Source organism: Oncorhynchus gorbuscha, linkage group LG19, assembly GCF_021184085.1.
Source record: "Oncorhynchus gorbuscha isolate QuinsamMale2020 ecotype Even-year linkage group LG19, OgorEven_v1.0, whole genome shotgun sequence".
Lineage (NCBI taxonomy): Eukaryota > Metazoa > Chordata > Actinopteri > Salmoniformes > Salmonidae > Oncorhynchus > Oncorhynchus gorbuscha.
Window position 1 is genome coordinate 4,345,995 of NC_060191.1, and position 26,106 is coordinate 4,372,100.

The window sequence follows — 26,106 nt, forward strand, 5'->3', positions numbered from 1 at the left end:
CTACTCCCACTAGTCTGGCAGAAGACACCACTATCTAACCCCCCTACACACTAATCCCACTAATCTGGCAGAAGACACCACTATCTCACCCCCTACACACTACTCCCACTAGTCTGGCAGAAGACACCACTATCTAACCCCCTACACACTACTCCCACTAGTCTGGCAGAAGACACCACTATCTAACCCCCTACACACTACTCCCACTAGTCTGGCAGAAGACACCACTATCTAACCCCCTACACACTACTCCACTAGTCTGGCAGAAGACACCACTATCTAACCCCCTACACACTACTCCCACTAGTCTGGCAGAAGACACCACTATCTAACCCCCTACACACTACTCCCACTAGTCTGGCAGAAGACACCACTATCTAACCCCCTACACACTACTCCACTAGTCTGGCAGAAGACACCACTATCTAACCCCCTACACACTACTCCCTCTAGTCTGGCAGAAGACACCACTATCTAACCCCCTACACACTACTCCACTAGTCTGGCAGAAGACACCACTATCTAACCCCCTACACACTGCTCCTCTAGTCTGGCAGAAGACACCACTATCTAACCCCCTACACACTACTCCCACTAGTCTGGCAGAAGACACCACTATCTAACCCCCTACACACTACTCCCACTAGTCTGGCAGAAGACACCACTATCTAAACCCCTACACACTACTCCCACTAGTCTGGCAGAAGACACCACTATCTAACCCCCTACACACTACTCCCACTAGTCTGGCAGAAGACACCACTATCTCACCCCCTACACACTGCTCCCACTAGTCTGGCAGAAGACACCACTATCTCACCCCCTACACACTACTCCACTAGTCTGGCAGAAGACACCACTATCTAACCCCCCTACACACTACTCCTCTAGTCTGGCAGAAGACACCACTATCTCACCCCCTACACACTACGCCACTAGTCTGGCAGAAGACACCACTATCTCACCCCCTACACACTACTCCCACTAGTCTGGCAGAAGACACCACTATCTCACCCCCTACACACTACTCCTCTAGTCTGGCAGAAGACACCACTATCTCACCCCCTACACACTACTCCTCTAGTCTGGCAGAAGACACCACTATCTAACCCCCTACACACTACTCCCACTAGTCTGGCAGAAGACACCACTATCTAACCCCCTACACACTGCTCCTCTAGTCTGGCAGAAGACACCACTATCTAACCCCCCTACACACTGCTCCTCTAGTCTGGCAGAAGACACCACTATCTAAACCCCTACACACTACTCCCACTAGTCTGGCAGAAGACACCACTATCTAAACCCCCTACACACTACTCTAGTCTGGCAGAAGACACCACTATCTAACCCCTACACACTGCTCCTCTAGTCTGGCAGAAGACACCACTATCTAAACCCCCTACACACTGCTCCTCTAGTCTGGCAGAAGACACCACTATCTAACCCCCTACACACTACTCCACTAGTCTGGCAGAAGACACCACTATCTAACCCCCTACACACTACTCCCACTAGTCTGGCAGAAGACACCACTATCTCACCCCCTACACACTACTCCCACTAGTCTGGCAGAAGACACCACTATCTAACCCCCTACACACTACTCCACTAGTCTGGCAGAAGACACCACTATCTAACCCCCTACACACTACTCCTCTAGTCTGGCAGAAGACACCACTATCTAACCCCCTACACACTGCTTCTCTAGTCTGGCAGAAGACACCACTATCTCACCCCCTACACACTACTCCCACTAGTCTGGCAGAAGACACCACTATCTCACCCCCTACACACTACTCCCACTAGTCTGGCAGAAGACACCACTATCTCACCCCTACACACTACTCCTCTAGTCTGGCAGAAGACACCACTATCTCACCCCTACACACTACTCCTCTAGTCTGGCAGAAGACACCACTATCTAACCCCCTACACACTACTCCCACTAGTCTGGCAGAAGACACCACTATCTAACCCCCTACACACTGCTCCTCTAGTCTGGCAGAAGACACCACTATCTAACCCCCCTACACACTGCTCCTCTAGTCTGGCAGAAGACACCACTATCTAAACCCCCTACACACTACTCCCACTAGTCTGGCAGAAGACACCACTATCTAAACCCCCTACACACTACTCTAGTCTGGCAGAAGACACCACTATCTAACCCCCCTACACACTGCTCCTCTAGTCTGGCAGAAGACACCACTATCTAAACCCCCTACACACTGCTCCTCTAGTCTGGCAGAAGACACCACTATCTAACCCCCTACACACTACTCCACTAGTCTGGCAGAAGACACCACTATCTAACCCCCTACACACTACTCCCACTAGTCTGGCAGAAGACACCACTATCTCACCCCCTACACACTACTCCCACTAGTCTGGCAGAAGACACCACTATCTAACCCCCTACACACTACTCCACTAGTCTGGCAGAAGACACCACTATCTAACCCCCTACACACTACTCCTCTAGTCTGGCAGAAGACACCACTATCTAACCCCCTACACACTGCTTCTCTAGTCTGGCAGAAGACACCACTATCTCACCCCCTACACACTACTCCCACTAGTCTGGCAGAAGACACCACTATCTAACCCCTACACACTACTCCCACTAGTCTGGCAGAAGACACCACTATCTAACCCCCTACACACTACTCCCACTAGTCTGGCAGAAGACACCACTATCTAACCCCCCTACACACTAATCCCACTAATCTGGCAGAAGACACCACTATCTCACCCCTACACACTACTCCCACTAGTCTGGCAGAAGACACCACTATCTAACCCCCTACACACTACTCCACTAGTCTGGCAGAAGACACCACTATCTAACCCCTACACACTACTCCCACTAGTCTGGCAGAAGACACCACTATCTAACCCCCTACACACTACTCCCACTAGTCTGGCAGAAGACACCACTATCTAACCCCCTACACACTACTCCACTAGTCTGGCAGAAGACACCACTATCTAACCCCTACACACTACTCCTCTAGTCTGGCAGAAGACACCACTATCTAACCCCTACACACTACTCCCACTAGTCTGGCAGAAGACACCACTATCTAACCCCCTACACACTACTCCACTAGTCTGGCAGAAGACACCACTATCTCACCCCCCTACACACTACTCCCTCTAGTCTGGCAGAAGACACCACTATCTAACCACCCTACACACTACTCCACTAGTCTGGCAGAAGACACCACTATCTAACCCCTACACACTGCTCCTCTAGTCTGGCAGAAGACACCACTATCTAACCCCTACACACTACTCCCACTAGTCTGGCAGAAGACACCACTATCTAACCCCCTACACACTACTCCCACTAGTCTGGCAGAAGACACTACTATCTAAACCCCCTACACACTACTCCCACTAGTTTGGCAGAAGACACCACTATCTAACCCCCTACACACTACTCCCACTAGTCTGGCAGAAGACACCACTATCTCACCCCCTACACACTACTCCCACTAGTCTGGCAGAAGACACCACTATCTAACCCCCTACACACTACTCCCACTAGTCTGGCAGAAGACACCACTATCTAAACCCCCTACACACTACTCCCACTAGTCTGGCAGAAGACACCACTATCTAACCCCCTACACACTGCTCCTCTAATCTGGCAGAAGACACCACTATCTAAACCCCTACACACTACTCCCACTAGTCTGGCAGAAGACACCACTATCTAACCCCTACACACTACTCCCACTAGTCTGGCAGAAGACACCACTATCTCACCCCCTACACACTGCTCCCACTAGTCTGGCAGAAGACACCACTATCTCACCCCTACACACTACTCCACTAGTCTGGCAGAAGACACCACTATCTAACCCCCTACACACTACTCCTCTAGTCTGGCAGAAGACACCACTATCTCACCCCTACACACTACGCCACTAGTCTGGCAGAAGACACCACTATCTCACCCCCTACACACTACTCCCACTAGTCTGGCAGAAGACACCACTATCTCACCCCCTACACACTACTCCTCTAGTCTGGCAGAAGACACCACTATCTCACCCCCTACACACTACTCCTCTAGTCTGGCAGAAGACACCACTATCTAACCCCCTACACACTACTCCCACTAGTCTGGCAGAAGACACCACTATCTCACCCCCTGCACACTACTCCTCTAGTCTGGCAGAAGACACCACTATCTCACCCCCTACACACTACTCCTCTAGTCTGGCAGAAGACACCACTATCTCACCCCCTACACACTACTCCCTCTAGTCTGGCAGAAGACACCACTATCTAACCCCCTACACACTACTCCCACTAGTCTGGCAGAAGACACCACTATCTAAACCCCCTACACACTACTCCTCTAGTCTGGCAGAAGACACCACTATCTCACCCCCTACACACTACTCCTCTAGTCTGGCAGAAGACACCACTATCTAAACCCCCTACACACTACTCCCTCTAGTCTGGCAGAAGACACCACTATCTCACCCCCTACACACTACTCCTCTAGTCTGGCAGAAGACACCACTATCTCACCCCCTACACACTACTCCTCTAGTCTGGCAGAAGACACCACTATCTAAACCCCCTACACACTACTCCCTCTAGTCTGGCAGAAGACACCACTATCTAAACCCCCTACACACTACTCCTCTAGTCTGGCAGAAGACACCACTATCTCACCCCCTACACACTACTCCCTCTAGTCTGGCAGAAGACACCACTATCTCACCCCCTACACACTACTCCTCTAGTCTGGCAGAAGACACCACTATCTCACCCCCTACACACTACTCCTCTAGTCTGGCAGAAGACACCACTATCTCACCCCCTACACACTACTCCTCTAGTCTGGCAGAAGACACCACTATCTCACCCCTACACACTACTCCCTCTAGTCTGGCAGAAGACACCACTATCTAACCCCTACACACCACTCCTCTAGTCTGGCAGAAGACACCACTATCTCACCCCCTACACACTACTCCTCTAGTCTGGCAGAAGACACCACTATCTCACCCCCTACACACTACTCCTCTAGTCTGGCAGAAGACACCACTATCTCACCCCCTACACACTACTCCTCTAGTCTGGCAGAAGACACCACTATCTCACCCCCTACACACTACTCCCTCTAGTCTGGCAGAAGACACCACTATCTCACCCCCTACACACTACTCCGGCTTGTCTGCCAGTAGTCTTTAACAGAGACAAATGAAGGTTTGGCTAAACCTCAGTAGATTCAAGTAGCACAGATAACAACATATTATCGGTCTCTGTGAGGCTCAGAGATTACGTACAAAGCAGACAGCCAGACAGACCGAAGGAGAGAGAGACACATATATACAGTGCCTTGCGAAAGTATTTGGCCCTCTTGAACTTTGCGACCTTTTGCCACATTTCAGGCTTCAAACATAAAGATATAAAACTGTATTTCTTTGTGAAGAATCAACAACAAGTGGGACACAATCATGAAGTGGAACGACATTTATTGGATATTTCAAACTTTTTTAACAAATTAAAAACTGAAAGATTGGGCATGCAAAATTATTCAGCCCCCTTAAGTTAATACTTTGTAGTGCCACCTTTTGCTGTGATTACAGCTGTAAGTCGCTTGGGGTATGTCTCTATCAGTTTTGCACATCGAGAGACTGAATTTTTTTCCCATTCCTCCTTGCAAAACAGCTCGAGCTCAGTGAGGTTGGATGGAGAGCATTTGTGAACAGCAGTTTTCAGTTCTTTCCACAGATTCTCGATTGGATTCAGGTCTGGACTTTGACTTGGCCATTCTAACACCTGGATATGTTTATTTTTGAACCATTCCATTGTAGATTTTGCTTTATGTTTTGGATCATTGTCTTGTTGGAAGACAAATCTCCGTCCCAGTCTCAGGTCTTTTGCAGACTCCATCAGGTTTTCTTCCAGAATGGTCCTGTATTTGGCTCCATCCATCTTCCCATCAATTTTAACCATCTTCCCTGTCCCTGCTGAAGAAAAGCAGGCCCAAACCATGATGCTGCCACCACCATGTTTGACAGTGGGGATGGTGTGTTCAGGGTGATGAGCTGTGTTGCTTTTACGGCAAACATAGCGTTTTGCATTGTTGCCAAAAAGTTCAATTTTGGTTTAATCTGACCAGAGCACCTTCTTCCACATTTTTGGTGTGTCTCCCAGGTGGCTTGTGGTAAACTTTAAACAACACTTTTTATGGATATCTTTAAGAAATGGCTTTCTTCTTGCCACTCTTCCATAAAGGCCAGATTTGTGCAATATACGACTGATTGTTGTCCTATGGACAGAGTCTCCCACCTCAGCTGTAGATCTCTGCAGTTCATCCAGAGTGATCATGGGCCTCTTGGCTGCATCTCTGATCAGTCTTCTCCTTGTATGAGCTGAAAGTTTAGAGGGACGGCCAGGTCTTGGTAGATTTGCAGTGGTCTGACACTCCTTCCATTTCAATATTATCGCTTGCACAGTGCTCCTTGGGATGTTTAAAGCTTGGGAAATATTTTTGTATCCAAATCCGGCTTTAAACTTCTTCACAACAGTATCTCGGACCTGCCTGGTGTGTTCCTTGTTCTTCAACATTGGATCACAGGACGTCCTCGCAGTGGCAGGCCACGTGTAACAACACCTGCACAGGATTGGTACATCCGAACATCACACCTGCGGGACAGGTACAGGATGGCAACAACTGCCGAGTTACACCAGGAATGCACAATCCCTCCATCAGTGCTCAGACTGTCCGCAATAGGCTGAGAAAGGCTGGACTGAGGGCTTGTAGGCCTGTTGTAAGGCAGGTCCTCACCAGACATGACAGGCAACAACGTCTCCTATGGGCACAAACCCACCGTCACTGGACCAGACAGGACTGGCAAAAAGTGCTCTTCACTGACGAGTAGAGGTTTTGTCTCACCTGGGGTGATGGTGGGTTTCGCGTCTATCGTCAAAGGAATGAGCATTACAGCGAGGCCTGTACTCTGGAGCGGGATCCATTTGGAGATGGAGGGTCCGTCATGGTCTGGGGCGGTGTGTCACAGCGTCATCGGACTGAGCTTGTTGTCATTGCAGGCAATCTTAACGCTGTGCATTACAGGGAAGACATCCTCCTCCCTCATGTGGTATCCTTCCTGCAGGCTCATCCTGACATGACCCTCCAGCATGACAATTTCACCAGCAATACTTCTCATTCTGTGTGTGATTTCCTGCAAGACAGGAATGTCAATGTTCTGCCATGGCCAGCGAAGAGCCCAGATCTCAATCCCATTGAGCACATCTTAGGAAATGTTGGATCGGAGGGTGAGGGCTACGGCTAGGTCTAGGGCTCAGTTCTTGAATCTTGTTATGTTCATACAAATATTTACACGTTAAGTTTGCTGAAAATAAACGCAGTTGACAGTGAGAGGATGTTTCTTTTTTTCCTGAGTTTATATGTGTGTGTGAAGAGACTAAAGAACAGACACCTTCCAGAGAACATCACATCACCAAACCTCATTAAGTCTCTACACATTAGGTTCCTTTGTCCAAGCTGGGTTGTGACAGCTGATACAGCACATTTTTGTGCCCACAAACAAATGACAACATTTAAAGGTCAAGTCTGGAGAAGGGAAGAAAGGGAGGGATTTTTCTCAGGGGAAAGATTAAAATGCTTGATGCTCAGAAATGGGTGTCTGAATTGTTGCTGTGTGGTACAACACGTGCTGGGTACTTGCAGAGCAGGCAGTCTGGCTGTTCTACACTAGAAAAAAAGTTACCAAAAGGTTATCGGCTGTCCCCATAGGAGAACCCTTTTTGTTTCCAGGTAGAACTCATTTGAGATCCATGTAGAACCTCAGAGGGTTCTACATGGACCCTTAATGGGTTCTTCAAAGGGTTTGCCAATGGGAACAGCCGAAGAACCCTTTTAGGTTCTAGATAGCACCTTGTTTCCTAAGTGCATATGCTCTATGGCTGGGTGTGGTTGGCTAAAAGGGAACCAGATGCATAGTGACAGAAATTAGTTCAATCTGTATTCATCCTGTTATACCCACATAAACCAATCTGTATTCATCCTGTTACACCCACATAAACCAATCTGTATTAATCTTGTTATACCCACATAATCCAATCTGTATTCATCCTGTTACACCCACATAAACCAATCTGTATTCATCCTGTTACACCCACATAAACCAATCTGTATTCATCCTGTTACACCCACATAAACCAATCTCTATTTATCCTGTTACACCCACATAAACCAATCTGTATTCATCCTGTTACACCCACATAAACCAATCTGTATTCATCCTGTTACACCCACATAAACCAATCTGTATTCATCCTGTTACACCCACATAAACCAATCTGTATTCATCCTGTTACACCCACATAAACCAATCTGTATTCATCCTGTTACACCCACATAAACCAATCTGTATTCATCCTGTTACACCCACATAAACCAATCTGTATTCATCCTGTTACACCCACATAAACCAATCTGTATTCATCCTGTTACACCCACATAAACCAATCTGTATTCATCCTGTTACACCCTGTTACACCCACATAAACCAATCTGTATTCATCCTGTTACACCCACATAAACCAATCTGTATTCATCCTGTTACACCCACATAAACCAATCTGTATTCATCCTGTTACACCCACATAAACCAATCTGTATTCATCCTGTTACACCCACATAAACCAATCTGTATTCATCCTGTTACACCCACATAAACCAATCTGTATTCATCCTGTTACACCCACATAAACCAATCTGTATTCATCCTGTTACATCCCACCCACATAAACCAATCTGTATTCATCCTGTTACACCCACATAAACCAATCTGTATTCATCCTGTTACACCCACATAAACCAATCTGTATTCATCCTGTTACACCCACATAAACCAATCTGTATTCATCCTGTTACACCCACATAAACCAATCTGTATTCATCCTGTTACACCCACATAATCCAATCTGTATTCATCCTGTTACACCCACATAAACCAATCTGGATGAATACGTTCCCAGATCTGTTTTTGCTGAACAGAGTTACTGTCATGTATTGTCATATTATGTCTTGTTCCTGTTCTTTCTCTTCACTCCGTCTCCCTCTGCTGGTCGTATTAGGTTACCTTCTCTTCCTCTCCTTCCCCCAGCTGTTCCTCATCTTCTCTAACTACCTCGTTCACCCTTTTCCCACCTGCTCCCTTTTTCCCTCTGATTAGGTCTCTATTTCTCTCTCTGTTCCTGCTTCTTTCTTTGTCAGATTCTCGTTTGAGTTTCTCATGCCAGAACCAAACTATCGTCTCGTTTGCTTCACCCTTGTCCCGTCCTGTCGGAATCTGCCTGTTCATCTGATGCTACGTGTGATCAGGTACCTCTGTCCTCTACGACCCACGCCTACCCAGAGAGACCAGCAGTCTGTCGCCGCTAACCCAGCTATTCTCCTCTGCTGCTAAGAAGGGGACTCTAACCCAGCTATTCTCCTCTGCTGCTAAGAAGGGGGACTTTTTGTTTCATTTGTCGCCCTCTCTGTGGGTTGTCTATTTTGCCATTATATACATCTGAAGAGGATCTATGTCTTCCCTGTGTTTTTACATTAAAGGACTCTGTTTTTGTTAAACCGCTTTTGGGTCCTCACTCAAGTGCATAACAGTTCCAGTCAATTTATTTCAGGAGATGAATGTCATAGGAATTCCAATTCTGAATTGTGGGATTCTCATTGACATCCTCACCAGTGTTCTATTCATGAGCAGACTGGAGTTGGAATGGAATTTCTGCTCTACTGGACTCCAACCAAGCAGTCATCTCTCTTAATACAAGTCACTTCCTTCCTGTGTCTCAGTTCATTGTTTTCCTGTTAGAACTTGACAAAATGTAAATGACAACTAAGGTTCCGGTGTATGGGTAGACACACAAGCAGAGACATGCTCAGCTACAACTTGAAGTATCTGCAGGTTATTAAAGAAATAGCAGAACATTTCTGACATGCAAATTAGTCTTATCTCATCTTCCTAATCTTAGCTGATACAGTAAATACCAACTTCTCTCTCTTAAACAAAACGAAATTATCTGGGACATATCTACTTTTCCCTCTCTCTCTCCCTTTCCCTCTTTCTCCTTCCACCCTCTCTCTTTTCCCTCTTTCTCCTCCCCCCTCTTTCTCCTTCCACCCTCTCTCTTTCCCCTCTTTCTTCTCCCCCCTCTATCTTTCCCTCTTTCTCCTTCCACCCTCTCTTTCCCTCAATCTCCTCCCCCTTCTCTTTCCTCCATTTCTCCTTCCCCCTCTCTCTGTTTCCTCTCTTTCTTCTTCCCCCTCTTTCTCCTTCCACCCTCTCTCTTTCCCCTCTTTCTCCTCCCACCCTCTCTCTTTCCCCTCTTTCTCCTCCCCCCTCTATCTTTCCCTCTTTCTCCTTCCACCCTCTCTTTCCCTCTTTCTCCTCCTCCCTTCTCTTTTCCTCTTTCTCCTCCCCCCTTCTCTTTCCCCTCTTTCTCCTCCCCCTTCTCTTTCCCCTCTTTCTCCTCCCCCTCTATCTTTCCCCCCTCCTTCCACCCTCTCTTTCCCTCTTTCTCCTTCCACCCTCTCTCTTTCCCTCTTTCTCCTCCCCCTTCTCTTTCCCTCTTTCTCCCTCCCCTTCTCTTTCCCCTCTTTCTCCTTCCACCCTCTCTCTTTCCCCTCTTTCTCCTCCCCCTCTATCTTTCCCTCTTTCTCCTTCCACCCTCTCTTTCCTCTTTCTCCTTCCACCCTCTTTCTTTCCCCCTCTATCTTTCCCCCTCTCCTTCCACCCATCTTTCCCTCTTTCTCCTTCCACCCTCTCTTTCCCTCTTTCTCCTTCCACCCTCTCTCCTTCCCTCTTTCTCCTTCCACCCTCTCTCTTTCCCTCTTTCTCCTTCCACCCTCTCTTTCCTTTCTCCTTCCACCCTCTCTTTCCCTCTTTCTCCTCCCCCTTCTCTTTCCCCTCTTTCTCCTCCCCCCTATCTTTTCTCCTCCCCCTTCTCTTTCCCCTCTTTCTCCTCCCCCTCTATCTTTCCCCCTCCTTCCACCCTCTCTTTCCCCTTCCTCCTTCCACCCTCTCTCTTTCCTCTTTCTCCTCCCCCTTCTCTTTCCCCTCTTTCTCCTCCCCCTCTATCTTTCCCTCTTTCTCCTTCCACCCTCTCTTTCCCCTCTTTCTCCTCCCCCTCTATCTTTGCCTCATTCTCCTTCCACCCTCTCTTTCCCTCTTTCTCCTTCCACCCTCTCTTTCCCTCTTTCTCCTCCCCCTCTATCTTTCCCCCTCCTTCCACCCTCTATCTTTCCCTCTTTCTCCTTCCACCCTCTCCTTCCCTCTTTCTCCTTCCACTCTCTCTCTTTCCCCTCTTTCTCCTCCCCCCTATCTTTCCCTCTTTCTCCTTCCACCCTCTCTTTCCCTCTTTCTCCTTCCACCCTCTCTTTCCTCTTTCTCCTCCCCTTCTCTTTCCCCTCTTTCTCCTCCCCCTTCTCTTTCCCTCTTTCTCCTTGCACCCTAACTTTCCCTCTTTCTCCTCCCCCTTCTCTTTCCCCTCTTTCTCCTCCCCCTCTATCTTTCCCCCTCCTTCCACCCTCTCTTTCCCTCTTTCTCCTTCCACCCTCTCTCTTTCCCATCTTTCTCCTCCCCCCTTCTCTTTCCCTCTTTCTCCTCCCCCTTCTCTTTCCCCTCTTTCTCCTCCCCCTCTATCTTTCCCCCTCCTTTCACCCTCTCTTTCCCTCTTTCTCCTTCCACCCGCTCTCTTTCCCCTCTTTCTCCTCCCCCTCTATCTTTCCCTCTTTCTCCTCCCCCTCTATCTTTCCCTCTTTCTCCTTCCACCCTCTCTTTCCCTCTCCTCCCCCTTCTCTTTCCCCTCTTTCTCCTTCCCCCTCTATATTTCCCTCTTTCTCCTCCCCCTTCTCTTTCCCCTCTTTCTCCTTCCCCCTCTATCTTTCCCTCTTTCTCCTTCCCCCTCTATCTTTCCCTCTTTCTCCTCCCCTCTCTATCTTTCCCTCTTTCTCCTCCCCCTTCTCTTTCCCTCTTTCTCCTTGCACCCTCTCTTTCCCTCTTTCTCCTCCCCCTTCTCTTTCCCCTCTTTCTCCTTCCCCCCTCTATCTTTCCCTCTTTCTCCTTCCCCCTCTATCTTTCCCTCTTTCTCCTCCCCCTCTATCTTTCCCTCTTTCTCCTCCCCCTTCTCTTTCCCCTCTTTCTCCTTCCACCCTCTCTTTCCCTCTTTCTCCTCCCCCTTCTCTTTCCCCTCTTTCTCCTTCCCCCTCTATCTTTCCCTCTTTCTCCTCCCCCTCTATCTTTCCCTCTTTCTCCTCCCCCTCTATCTTTCCCTCTTTCTCCTCCCCCCTCTATCTTTCCCTCTTTCTCCTTGCACCCTCTCTTTCCCTCTTTCTCCTCCCCCTTCTCTTTCCCCTCTTTCTCCTCCCCCTCTATCTTTCCCTCTTTCTCCTTCCACCCTCTCTTTCCCTCTTTCTCCTCCCCCTTCTCTTTCCCCTCTTTCTCCTTCCCCCTCTATCTTTCCCTCTTTCTCCTTCCCCCTCTATCTTTCCCTCTTTCTCCTCCCCCTTCTCTTTCCCCTCTTTCTCCTTCCCCTCTCTTTCCCCACTTTCTCCCTCCCCCTGCCTCACTGTATTCTCACAATTATTATTTTAGCTTAATTAAAGCATTATTGGCCTGAAATATATGCATATCTAATATATTGTCTCTCTCCCTCTAACGTCTCTCTTAATCGGTTTTTCTCCAACTGTCTCCCCCTCTCTTTCTGTTCCTCATTATGTCCTGGCTACTCATATTATCTCAATGAGGTGAAGGGTGTGAGAGCTTATCACCAGACTCAACAAGATAGACTTTATACACACACACACACACACACACACACACACACACACACACACACACACACACACACACACACACACACACACACACACACACACACACACACACACAGACACAGACACACACACACACACACACACAGACACAGACACAGACACAGACACAGACACAGACACAGACACACACACACACACCCCCCCCCCTCCGGAGACCAAGGTCATCGTCAGGACAGAACACACATTAGGGCTTTGCCACTAAGCTCTCTGTCTTTCGTTCCCTCTGTTTCCTCCTCATCAGTCTGCCGCGCTCCCTTCTCTATTCCAATCTACAGGTACCTAATTGAAAGATTAGATGCCTGAATTATGCATAATGAATACACTACATGCACAATTTAGAATATTATGCATAATTTATGCATATTCAATTGTGATAACATAATGAATAATGCAGTCATTTACATATTGTGATGGAATGTGTGAATAGTAATAATTGCAAAGGGAGGAAATCCAATTCTCTAACCTCTTCTCTGTACCTCCCTCATCCCTCCATCTCCCTCCCTCCATCACCTGACTGAAATCAGTAGAGGGATAGCTGATCTCCATTGAGTTGTAGAGTGTGAGAAAGAAAAAAGAGAGAATGTGTGTGTGTTCGTATGTGTGTGTGTTTGTGTGTGTGTGTTCGTATGTGTGTGTGTGTGTGTGCGTGCGTTCGATTGAGGCTGGAGGAACCAAAGTGGGCCAGGAGACTGGGGGATCAAGTAATCCATTGTTTCTGAGGCCTGTCTGGAGATTACTACTCTGTCTCACTCGCCACACAGAAACCACTCGACAGGTGGTTGATTATCCATCAGTCTACAAAGTTTGAAAAAGGTTTCAAACACTCCCAAGGCTAGCAACCACCAGACAATTTCTCATCTAATTCCCTAAAGTGATTTTTTATTTTTTTTATTTAATTAGGCAAGTCAGTTAAGAACAAATGTTTATTTACAATGACGGCCTACCCCGGCTAAACCCTAACCCGGACGACGCTGGGCCAATTGTGCACAGCCCTATGGGACTCCCAATCACGGCCGGTTGTGATACAGCCTGGAATTGAACCAGGGTCTGTGGTGACACTTCTAGCACTGAGATGCAGTGCCTTAGACTGCTGCACCACTCTGAGTTTCCCCATCTAATTCCCTGAAGTGATTTCAACATGATGAAATGTTCACAGACATCCAACGCCTGAAGTTAAAGACATTTCATTTTAAAGGATCACCTCACCTCATTCTAAGGACTGTCAATGTGACATTTTTTTCCTATAAAGATTTGTGATTATAAAACACTGTCAGTAAGTAGCCAGCAGGGGGTGTTGTGGTGGGTTCACTCACAAGACCACACACACAGGGCCAGGCCAGCAGGGGGTGTTGTGGTGGGTTCACTCACAAGACCACACACACAGGGCCAGGCCAGCAAGGGGTGTTGTGGTGGGTTCACTCACAAGACCACACACACAGGGCCAGGCCAACAGGGGGTGTTGTGGTGGGTTCACTCACAAGACCACACACACAGGGCCAGGCCAGCAGGGGGTGTTGTGGCGGGTTCACTCACAAGACCACACACACAGGGCCAGGCCAGCAGGGGGTGTTGTGGCGGGTTCACTCACAAGACCACACACACAGGGCCAGGCCAGCAGGGGGTGTTGTGGCGGGTTCACTCACAAGACCACACACACAGGGCCAGGCCAGCAGGGGTGTTGTGGCGGGTCACTCACAAGACCACACACACAGGGCCAGGCCAGCAGGGGGTGTTGTGGCGGGTTCACTCACAAGACCACACACACAGGGCCAGGCCAGCAGGGGGTGTTGTGGCGGGTTCACTCACAAGACCACACACACAGGGCCAGGCCAGCAGGGGGTGTTGTGGCGGGTTCACTCACAAGACCACACACACAGGGCCAGGCCAGCAGGGGTGTTGTGGCGGGTTCACTCACAAGACCACACACAGGGCCAGGCCAGCAGGGGGTGTTGTGGTGGGTTCACTCACAAGACCACACACACAGGGCCAGGCCAGCAGGGGGTGTTGTGGCGGGTTCACTCACAAGACCACACACACAGGGCCAGGCCAGCAGGGGGTGTTGTGGCGGGTTCACTCACAAGACCACACACACAGGGCCAGGCCAGCAGGGGGTGTATTCTCACTGTATTCTCACAATTATTATTTTAGCTTAATTAAAGCATTATTGGCCTGAAATATATGCATATCTAATATATTGTCTCTCTCCCTCTAACGTCTCTCTTAATCGGTTTTTCTCCAACTGTCTCCCCCTCTCTTTCTGTTCCTCATTATGTCCTGGCTACTCATATTATCTCAATGAGGTGAAGGGTGTGAGAGCTTATCACCAGACTCAACAAGATAGACTTTATACACACACACACACACACACACACACACACACACACACACACACACACACACACACACACACACACACACACACACACACACACACACACACACACACACACACACACACACACACACACACACACACACACAGACACAGACACACACACACACACACACCCCCCCTCCGGAGACCAAGGTCATCGTCAGGACAGAACACACATTAGGGCTTTGCCACTAAGCTCTCTGTCTTTCGTTCCCTCTGTTTCCTCCTCATCAGTCTGCCGCGCTCCCTTCTCTATTCCAATCTACAGGTACCTAATTGAAAGATTAGATGCCTGAATTATGCATAATGAATACACTACATGCACAATTTAGAATATTATGCATAATTTATGCATATTCAATTGTGATAACATAATGAATAATGCAGTCATTTACATATTGTGATGGAATGTGTGAATAGTAATAATTGCAAAGGGAGGAAATCCAATTCTCTAACCTCTTCTCTGTACCTCCCTCATCCCTCCATCTCCCTCCCTCCATCGCCTGACTGAAATCAGTAGAGGGATAGCTGATCTCCATTGAGTTGTAGAGTGTGAGAAAGAAAAAAGAGAGAATGTGTGTGTGTTCGTATGTGTGTGTGTTTGTGTGTGTGTGTTCGTATGTGTGTGTGTGTGTGTGCGTGCGTTCGATTGAGGCTGGAGGAACCAAAGTGGGCCAGGAGACTGGGGGATCAAGTAATCCATTGTTTCTGAGGCCTGTCTGGAGATTACTACTCTGTCTCACTCGCCACACAGAAACCACTCGACAGGTGGTTGATTATCCATCAGTCTACAAAGTTTGAAAAAGGTTTCAAACACTCCCAAGGCTAGCAACCACCAGACAATTTCTCATCTAATTCCCTAAAGTGATTTTTTTATTTTTTTATTTAATTAGGCAAGTCAGTTATGAACAAATGTTTATTTACAATGACGGCCTACCCCGGCTAAACCCTAACCCGGACGACGCTGGGCCAATTGTGCACAGCCCTATGGGACTCCCAATCACGGCCGGTTGTGATACAGCCTGGAATTGAACCAGGGTCTGTGGTGACACTTCTAGCACTGAGATGCAGTGCCTTAGACTGCTGCACCACTCTGAGTTTCCCCATCTAATTCCCTGAAGTGATTTCAACATGATGAAATGTTCACAGACATCCAACGCCTGAAGTTAAAGACATTTCATTTTAAAGGATCACCTCACCTCATTCTAAGGACTGTCAATGTGACATTTTTTTCCTATAAAGATTTGTGATTATAAAACACTGTCAGTAAGTAGCCAGCAGGGGGTGTTGTGGTGGGTTCACTCACAAGACCACACACACAGGGCCAGGCCAGCAGGGGGTGTTGTGGTGGGTTCACTCACAAGACCACACACACAGGGCCAGGCCAGCAGGGGGTGTTGTGGTGGGTTCACTCACAAGACCACACACACAGGGCCAGGCCAACAGGGGGTGTTGTGGTGGGTTCACTCACAAGACCACACACACAGGGCCAGGCCAGCAGGGGTGTTGTGGCGGGTTCACTCACAAGACCACACACACAGGGCCAGGCCAGCAGGGGGTGTTGTGGCGGGTTCACTCACAAGACCACACACACAGGGCCAGGCCAGCAGGGGTGTTGTGGCGGGTTCACTCACAAGACCACACACACAGGGCCAGGCCAGCAGGGGGTGTTGTGGCGGGTTCACTCACAAGACCACACACACAGGGCCAGGCCAGCAGGGGGTGTTGTGGCGGGTTCACTCACAAGACCACACACACAGGGCCAGGCCAGCAGGGGGTGTTGTGGCGGGTTCACTCACAAGACCACACACACAGGGCCAGGCCAGCAGGGGGTGTTGTGGCGGGTTCACTCACAAGACCACACACACAGGGCCAGGCCAGCAGGGGGTGTTGTGGTGGGTTCACTCACAAGACCACACACACAGGGCCAGGCCAGCAGGGGTGTTGTGGTGGGTTCACTCACAAGACCACACACACAGGGCCAGGCCAGCAGGGGGTGTTGTGGCGGGTTCACTCACAAGACCACACACACAGGGCCAGGCCAGCAGGGGGTGTTGTGGCGGGTTCACTCACAAGACCACACACACAGGGCCAGGCCAGCAGGGGGTGTTGTGGCGGGTTCACTCACAAGACCACACACACAGGGCCAGGCCAGCAGGGGGTGTTGTGGCGGGTTCACTCACAAGACCACACACACAGGGCCAGGCCAGCAGGGGGTGTTGTGGCGGGTTCACTCACAAGACCACACACACAGGGCCAGGCCAGCAGGGGGTGTTGTGGCGGGTTCACTCACAAGACCACACACACAGGGCCAGGCCAGCAGGGGTGTTGTGGCGGGTTCACTCACAAGACCACACACACAGGGCCAGGCCAGCAGGGGGTGTTGTGGCGGGTTCACTCACAAGACCACACACACAGGGCCAGGCCAGCAGGGGTGTTGTGGCGGGTTCACTCACAAGACCACACACACAGGGCCAGGCCAGCAGGGGGTGTTGTGGCGGGTTCACTCACAAGACCACACACACAGGGCCAGGCCAGCAGGGGTGTTGTGGCGGGTTCACTCACAAGACCACACACACAGGGCCAGGCCAGCAGGGGTGTTGTGGCGGGTTCACTCACAAGACCACACACACAGGGCCAGGCCAGCAGGGGGTGTTGTGGCGGGTTCACTCACAAGACCACACACACAGGGCCAGGCCAGCAGGGGGTGTTGTGGCGGGTTCACTCACAAGACCACACACACAGGGCCAGGCCAGCAGGGGGTGTTGTGGCGGGTTCACTCACAAGACCACACACACAGGGCAGGGGGTGTTGTGGCGGGTTCACTCACAAGACCACACACACAGGGCCAGGCCAGCAGGGGTGTTGCAGGCCAGCAGGGGGGTGTTGTGGCGGGTTCACTCACAAGACCACACACACAGGGCCAGGCCAGCAGGGGGTGTTGTGGCGGGTTCACTCACAAGACCACACACACAGGGCCAGGCCAGCAGGGGGTGTTGTGGCGGGTTCACTCACAAGACCACACACACAGGGCCAGGCCAGCAGGGGGTGTTGTGGCGGGTTCACTCACAAGACCACACACACAGGGCCAGGCCAGCAGGGGGTGTTGTGGCGGGTTCACTCACAAGACCACACACACAGGGCCAGGCCAGCAGGGGGTGTTGTGGCGGGTTCACTCACAAGACCACACACACAGGGCCAGGCCAGCAGGGGGTGTTGTGGCGGGTTCACTCACAAGACCACACACACAGGGCCAGGCCAGCAGGGGGTGTTGTGGCGGGTTCACTCACAAGACCACACACACAGGGCCAGGCCAGCAGGGGGTGTTGTGGCGGGTTCACTCACAAGACCACACACACAGGGCCAGGCCAGCAGGGGTGTTGTGGCGGGGTTCACACACAGGACCAGGCCAGCACACTCACAAGGGCCAGGCCAGCAGGGGGTGTTGTGGCGGGTTCACTCACAAGACCACACACACAGGGCCAGGCCAGCAGGGGGTGTTGTGGCGGGTTCACTCACAAGACCACACACACAGGGCCAGGCCAGCAGGGGTGTTGTGGCGGGTTCACTCACAAGACCACACACACAGGGCCAGGCCAGCAGGGGGTGTTGTGGCGGGTTCACTCACAAGACCACACACACAGGGCCAGGCCAGCAGGGGGTGTTGTGGCGGGTTCACTCACAAGACCACACACACAGGGCCAGGCCAGCAGGGGGTGTTGTGGCGGGTTCACTCACAAGACCACACACACAGGGCCAGGCCAGCAGGGGGTGTTGTGGCGGGTTCACTCACAAGACCACACACACAGGGCCAGGCCAGCAGGGGGTGTTGTGGCGGGTTCACTCACAAGACCACACACACAGGGCCAGGCCAGCAGGGGGTGTTGTGGCGGGTTCACTCACAAGACCACACACACAGGGCCAGGCCAGCAGGGGTGTTGTGGCGGGTTCACTCACAAGACCACACACACAGGGCCAGGCCAGCAGGGGGTGTTGTGGCGGGTTCACTCACAAGACCACACACACAGGGCCAGGCCAGCAGGGGGTGTTGTGGCGGGTTCACTCACAAGACCACACACACAGGGCCAGGCCAGCAGGGGGTGTTGTGGCGGGTTCACTCACAAGACCACACACACAGGGCCAGGCCAGCAGGGGTGTTGTGGCGGGTTCACTCACAAGACCACACACACAGGGCCAGGCCAGCAGGGGTGTTGTGGCGGGTTCACTCACAAGACCACACACACAGGGCCAGGCCAGCAGGGGGTGTTGTGGCGGGTTCACTCACAAGACCACACACACAGGGCCAGGCCAGCAGGGGTGTTGTGGTGGGTTCACTCACAAGACCACAGGCCACACAGGTTCACTCACAAGCCAGGCCAGCAGGGGGTGTTGTGGCGGGTTCACTCACAAGACCACACACACAGGGCCAGGCCAGCAGGGGGTGTTGTGGCGGGTTCACTCACAAGACCACACACACAGGGCCAGGCCAGCAGGCCTCCCATGTAAAACCCTGTCTATATCAAATCAAATCAAGAAATAGAGTTAAGAAAATACTTACTAAAAAAACTAAAGTAAAAAATAAAAAGTAACACAATAAAATAACAATAATGAGGCAATATAGAGGGGGTACCGAGTCAGTGCGCGGTGGTACAGGTTAGTCGAGTGCTAACATGCCTGCTTTGTCCTGAGCTTGTCCACATTCTTATTATGCCCACATTTTAGACACGATTGAGAGACCAGGTCAAGATCAGGACAAAGGACGCATGTTAGCGGCAGGTATAAACAGGGCTTATGCGTGATTGATTTTTATGGGCCTGCACAGTGACAACTTACATCACAGATATTTCACACAGAGAACACACAGTGTGTGCATGTGGTGTGTGTGTTGTGCATGTATGTGCATGTGTGTGTGTGTTGTGCATGTATGTGCATGTGTGTGTGTGTTGTGTGTGTAACACATCATGTCTCATTATATCCTCTATCAGATTGGTTCAATTAACCTATTGCAGTGTGCTAAATCAGGGTCACAGTGTTTCTTGATAGTCAAACAAATCTACTTTGAAACTAAAATACACACCTCACACACATGGTTGTGGGCATAAAAAAAGAAGGCAGTGTACTATGTCAGATATAGTTCAAATGTATTCCATTTTGAGTTTGGATCCCAATATTACACTTTATATACATCACAGAAGACTGACATATAACAAAACTGTTTGACATAGAAACATCAGATTTTCAGCTGCATTTTTTAAATAATCTTTATTACTTTATAAAAGTCTGAAAAATATGAATACCATTCCACCCGTGAAGCCACTGGGTCATTTGACCAAAATAAACTAGACAGGACACAGCACATTCTAAGAAAGTATCTCCCTCCCTCTCTCTCCCCCTTACGCTCACCTCCCTCCCTCTCCCCTCCTTCTCTCCCCTCTCTGTCTTTTCCCCTCGCTCTCTCCTCCCTCTCTCCCCTCACTCTTTCCCCCTCCCGCTCTCCTCCCTCTCTCCCCTCACTCTTTCCCCCTCCCGCTCTCCTCCCTCTCTCCCCTCACTCTTTCCCCCTCCCGCTCTTCTCCCTCTCTCCCCTCACTCTTTCCCCCTCCCGCTCTCCTCCCTCTCTCCCCTCACTCTTTCCCCCTCCCGCTCTCCTCCCTCTCTCCCCTCTCTCTTTCCCCCTTCCTCTGATTCCCTTCCTTCAATTCTCCCTCTATTCACAAAACCTCTATTTCTCTCTCTATTCCAAGGAGCTTCTACTAACTTAGTAACAAGGACGTTCCTGAAGGATGTTCCCCAACTTCATCATCAGCTCACCACCAGCCAGCCTGCACATCCCGTTTCTTCTCTCCCTCTGTCTTTCCTCTCAGGGTACATCCCATTAGCTTCCCCTTGTCAGCCTCTCCTTCACTGGTCTGAAAGACTTGATAAACTGTGGAAACCTCGTCAAATCTCTTCAGTGGTTATGAGGGAAAGGAAAGGACTCAAGGAGATGAGGCTATAGAGGTCAAATGAAGACACAGCCTTTATTCATTGATATGGATGGAATGGAGTAGCCTACATAAGATTTGATAGGGGTGACATGCTCTCCCTCTATGCTGTCCTGTCTTTCACACCTCTTTCTCTCCCCCTCTCTCTTTCCCTCCCTCCCTCCCTCTCTTCCTCTATTCATAGTGTTGTGGTTACTGATGTGACGTTGCTGTAAGGGTGTTTCACCCACACTCTGTCTGACCAGTTCCCTCCACTGTCTTATATATCCTCAACACATCTCTCTCCCTCTGATCATCCCTTTATCCATCCATCCATCCCATTTGCCCCCCTTCCATCCATCCATCTATCCATCCATCCATCCATCCCCTTTGCCCCCCTTCCATCCATCCATCTATCCATCCATCCATCCCCTTTGCCCCCCTTCCATCCATCCATCCCCTTTGCCCCCCTTCCATCCATCCATCCCCTTTGCTCCCCTTCCATCCATCCATCCCCTTTGCCCCCTTCCATCCATCCATCCCCTTTGCCCCCCTTCCATCCATCCATCCCCTTTGCCCCCTTCCATCCATCCATCCCCTTTGCTCCCCTTCCATCCATCCATCCCCTTTGCTCCCCTTCCATCCATCCATCCCCTTTGCCCCCTTCCATCCATCCATCCCCTTTGCCCCCTTCCATCCATCCATCCCCTTTGCCCCCCTTCCATCCATCCATCCCCTCTATTCTCCATCTCCTGATCACTCCTCTCTTTTCTTTTTCTCTCTTCCTTCCCTCTCTTTCTTACCTGAAGGAGGATGGACATATTCTCCCTCTGGGTCATGGCCCGACCTCGTCTCTCTCCCATCCAAAGACACCCAGACTCCTTCTCCCATCCCTCACTCTGCCTCTCCACCCCACCCTCTCCCTCCCCCCTGGCAACGCTGTATGGTCTGTATGGACCTGAAGTGGCTGTCAAAGGGCATGATATTTTCCATTCCCTAGGGCTGTAGGGGTGTATGATGCGTACCTGAAGTTGCTGTAGGGGTGTATGGTGCGTACCTGAAGTCGCTGTAGGGGTGTATGGTGCGTACCTGAAGTCGCTGTAGGGGTGTATGGTGCATACCTGAAGTCGCTGTAGGGGTGTATGGTGCGTACCTGAAGTCGCTGGAATGGTCGTACCTCGCTGGAGGGGTGGGGTGTATAGGGGTGTGGTGCGTACCTGAAGTCGCTGTAGGGGTGTATGGTGTAGTCGCTGTAGGGGTGTATGGTGCGTACCTGAAGTCTCTGTAGGGTGTATGGTGCGTACCTGAAGTCTCTGTAGGGTGTATGGTGCGTACCTGAAGTCGCTGTAGGGGTGTATGGTGCGTACCTGAAGTCGCTGTAGGGGTGTATGATCCACTCCCCTGCTGATTTGAGTCTCTCCTGCTCCATGGCCACAGCCTTGTGGGACCCAAACATGCGCAGGCTGAACTTGTTGACCCCCGGCTGCAGCATGGCTCCAAACTGTCTCTGGATGAAGGTGGACTGGTTGGAGTAGCTGTAGTCCTCCCCGTCTAGACCCATCCCAAACCCCCCCATGCCCCCCGTCCCAGACAGACTCCCCATCTCCGGCGTGCCCGCCACGGTGTTACAAGCCGTGTTTGCTGTGGTTTCCGGGCCCAACGCTACAACGACCACTCCGGTGCCGGTGGAGGAGGAAGTGGAGGCAAGGGCGGCGCGTGACGAGGAAAAGCCAACAGAACGCTGCTGGGTGGAGGAGAAGGGGGCTGGAGGAGGGGGCAGGGGGACAGGGGTGGTTGGGGTGCCAGCTGAACGGCAGGGGAGGCCGTCTCTGGTGGCACTCAAGATGGAGAGGCGCCGTCGCCCCCCTCCAGAACCGGACCCCTCGACCCCCGACCTGTCACCCTCCAGCGATGCCTGGGAGAGGCGGTACCCTGGGGAGGGCAGGCTGCCCTTACTGCGCCTCTGAGAGTCTCCTCCACTACGACCCGGCCGACCCTCACCCCCGCCAGGGGGCCCAACACCTCCCGCCATCCCATCCATCCCCTAACCAGGGAGAAGGGGGACAAAGGGAGATCAATATAACCTGTCACTCTCACTCTGGAAACAGATAGTCAAAACGGGACAATATGTCCTGTCAATGTTCAACTAGGAGCCTAATAACAGGCTACTAGCTAAGACTGTCTGGGGAAAGAGAAAGGTGGTGATTAAATATGTTTTATAATCTCCAATGGCTTGTAGTGATCTGTCTCCTCTCCACTGATCTGTGCATCCTAACCCCACCTCTGGGTGTTTGCCACGTAAAAACAATAGATTTGTAACTCCAAAAATATGCTGGCAGTGCTTTCTCTCATCTCCTCCTTTCCCCAGCTCGCTTTTCTTCATCGAGATCTCTCCATCCTCCCTTGTTCTCCTGGCCTGAGGCCCACCTTCTCCTTTCTACTGACGCCCTCAGAGTTTCCACACCAGGCATATTGGCACCTAATTCCTGGTCTCTCTCTCAGGGATAATGACGCAGGTCGCTCTTTGACCCTCCCTCTCTGGTTGTCAAGGATATGTCTCCCTCTTGCTCTCATCGACACATGGTAGTATTCTGTAAGAGTTCATCTTGACAGTGGATGAGAGGTGGTAGTTTTGGGTGGTTGGCTACCTATGAATGACAAGTACACGTGAACCACATCAGTACGGATTGGTTTGTTTTAACGGACACAAACGGGCACGAGACACACACAGACAGACACTTGCACACAGTCTGACTCACCAACGCACTGATTTATACTGAAACACGCTTTCAAACACAGACAGAGATACACACACAAAGACACGAAAATAAGCAAGAGTACATATGCAAGTGGTGGTACCCCCATTTAGTCGACACTCGCCTAACACCCAATAATATTCCCTTTGTCCGGGCACGTAAAACAAGACAAGCTGTTAGCGTCAGCATTAGGGTTATTTTCGGAATTCAGTTCGGAAACACACAAACAGAACAGACAACCTGGGCAAGTGCAGAATATGTGACGTCTACAAATCCGCCCGGATAAATGTTCTGCTATTTCAGACGCGTTTCCCCTCCTCTTCCACTTCTCCAGTCACTCCCAATGACATCCTTGGACCGTTACAGCGACATCTTTGGAGTCCATCCTATTAATTTACGATGAACAAAACCTTCGTTTCATTTACATGTTTTTAACAAATCTTGATGAATAAAACCATGCAAGGAAATTAAGTGCACTTGAATGAATTATATCCATGAAGAACTGTTCCAACCGGAATAACTTGTTGAGCGTGAGAAGGAATAGCCAAATATTTAAATAGGCAATTCTATGGCCAATCATAACTCAAAAGGAACGCGACACCAGTCTTACTATTCTGATTCCGATTGCAGGCTGACTTCCAAAACGCCCGTCACCTCTCAGGCACGCACGCACGCACGCAACTGAAATATTAAATAAATAAATACACACAAAGGTCTGAATCTAATCGACGTGTTACCATGGCAGCCGCATCCCCATCACCATTCCTTCCCCAGGCTGCACGCCCAGCCGGCACAAGAAGCACACAGCACAGGTATGGGTGCCGCGTCATCCACCCCAATACAACGGGCGAATTGCGCGAGGGAGGGAAATAAAGAGAAAGAGAGAGAGAGCTGCGTTGAAGGACAAATCCATTTTTTCATTAGTCCACTGTTGATAAATTCCTAAAGTGTTCTCCCTGTCAGAATTGTCAAGATATAGGACTTTCAAAAATCAAATTGTCACTTGCCACATCCTCATGATGATGCAAAATGCGCCGTATGATGATGCTTAACGATCATTTCTGAGTGGATTTTCCCTTAAGGAGCAACAGAGCAAGCGGAAGAAAAGGGACATGGGAGAGAAGATAAGAAACAGAAGAGAGACAGTTAATTCGTTTATGGGCAGTCGCCGTGCGCACGGATGTGGGTCATCTCAGTCGGTACAATATAGGACACAGCTGAAGCGCCTCAGAAAACTCCGCATCTAATGGCATCGGTCAAACCGAATATCTCCACTCGCCACAGTGACAGAGATACGCCTTATCTATTTCCACACCGCATATGACTGACACCGGTCGCAATAACTGGCAACTGAAATGGCTTAATTGCAGTTCATTATTTGTTTCTCAAACAGTATAAAAACATGATTTGATGGATGGGGACCATGCACACCGAACATAAATGCGTGAGAGAGAGAGTGTAGTGATGTCTGATAGTTATCTCCATAATTGATTGGTTATGTGTGTAATCGTCATAACCAGATATTACTAACCTAGCAATGAGGACTAGAAGATAGTAGCTGTGTGGACTGCAAGGTAATTGTCTGATTTAAGAGTTAGTAAACATGGGGTGGCAGGATAGCCTAGTGGTTAGAGTGTTGGACTAGTAACTGAAAGGTTGCAAGTTCAAATCCCCAAGGTACAAATCTGTCATTCTGCCCCTGAACAGGGCAGCGTGCGTGCCTGTAACCCACCGGGACGTCATTGAAAATAAGAATTGGTTATTAACTGACTGGTAAAAATGACATGTCAGAATTAAAGAACTCACAGTGGTGGACTATTCTAGGGACATAGAAATACCACATAGTGGTGGACTACTATTCTAGGGACATTAGAAATACCACATAGTGGTGGACTACTATTCTAGGGACATTAGAAATACCACATAGTGGTGGACATTAGAAATACCACATAGTGGTGACTACTATTCTAGGGACATAGAAATACCACATAGTGGTGGACATAGAAATACCACATAGTGGTGGACATAGAAATACCACATAGTGGTGACTACTATTCTAGGGACATAGAAATACCACATAGTGGTAGACTACTATTCTAGGGACATAGAAATACC

At 50.1% G+C, this 26,106-nt stretch overlaps 1 protein-coding gene across 1 annotated transcript in view; it reads right to left on the reverse strand.

Annotated features, from left to right (window-relative positions):
• The window catches only part of LOC124005935 (potassium/sodium hyperpolarization-activated cyclic nucleotide-gated channel 3-like), a 59,002-nt gene extending 33,133 nt beyond the window's left edge, over nt 1-25,869 (reverse strand). Inside the window, exons 1-2 of the mRNA XM_046315578.1 lie at nt 24,232-25,869; nt 22,603-23,883 (exon numbers count right to left, since the gene is read on the reverse strand). Coding sequence (XP_046171534.1) covers nt 22,603-23,276 — 674 coding nt within the window. The 5' untranslated portion in view covers nt 23,277-23,883; nt 24,232-25,869. The remainder of the gene's footprint in view (nt 1-22,602; nt 23,884-24,231) is intronic.
• Between the last annotated feature and the right edge of the window lie 237 nt (nt 25,870-26,106).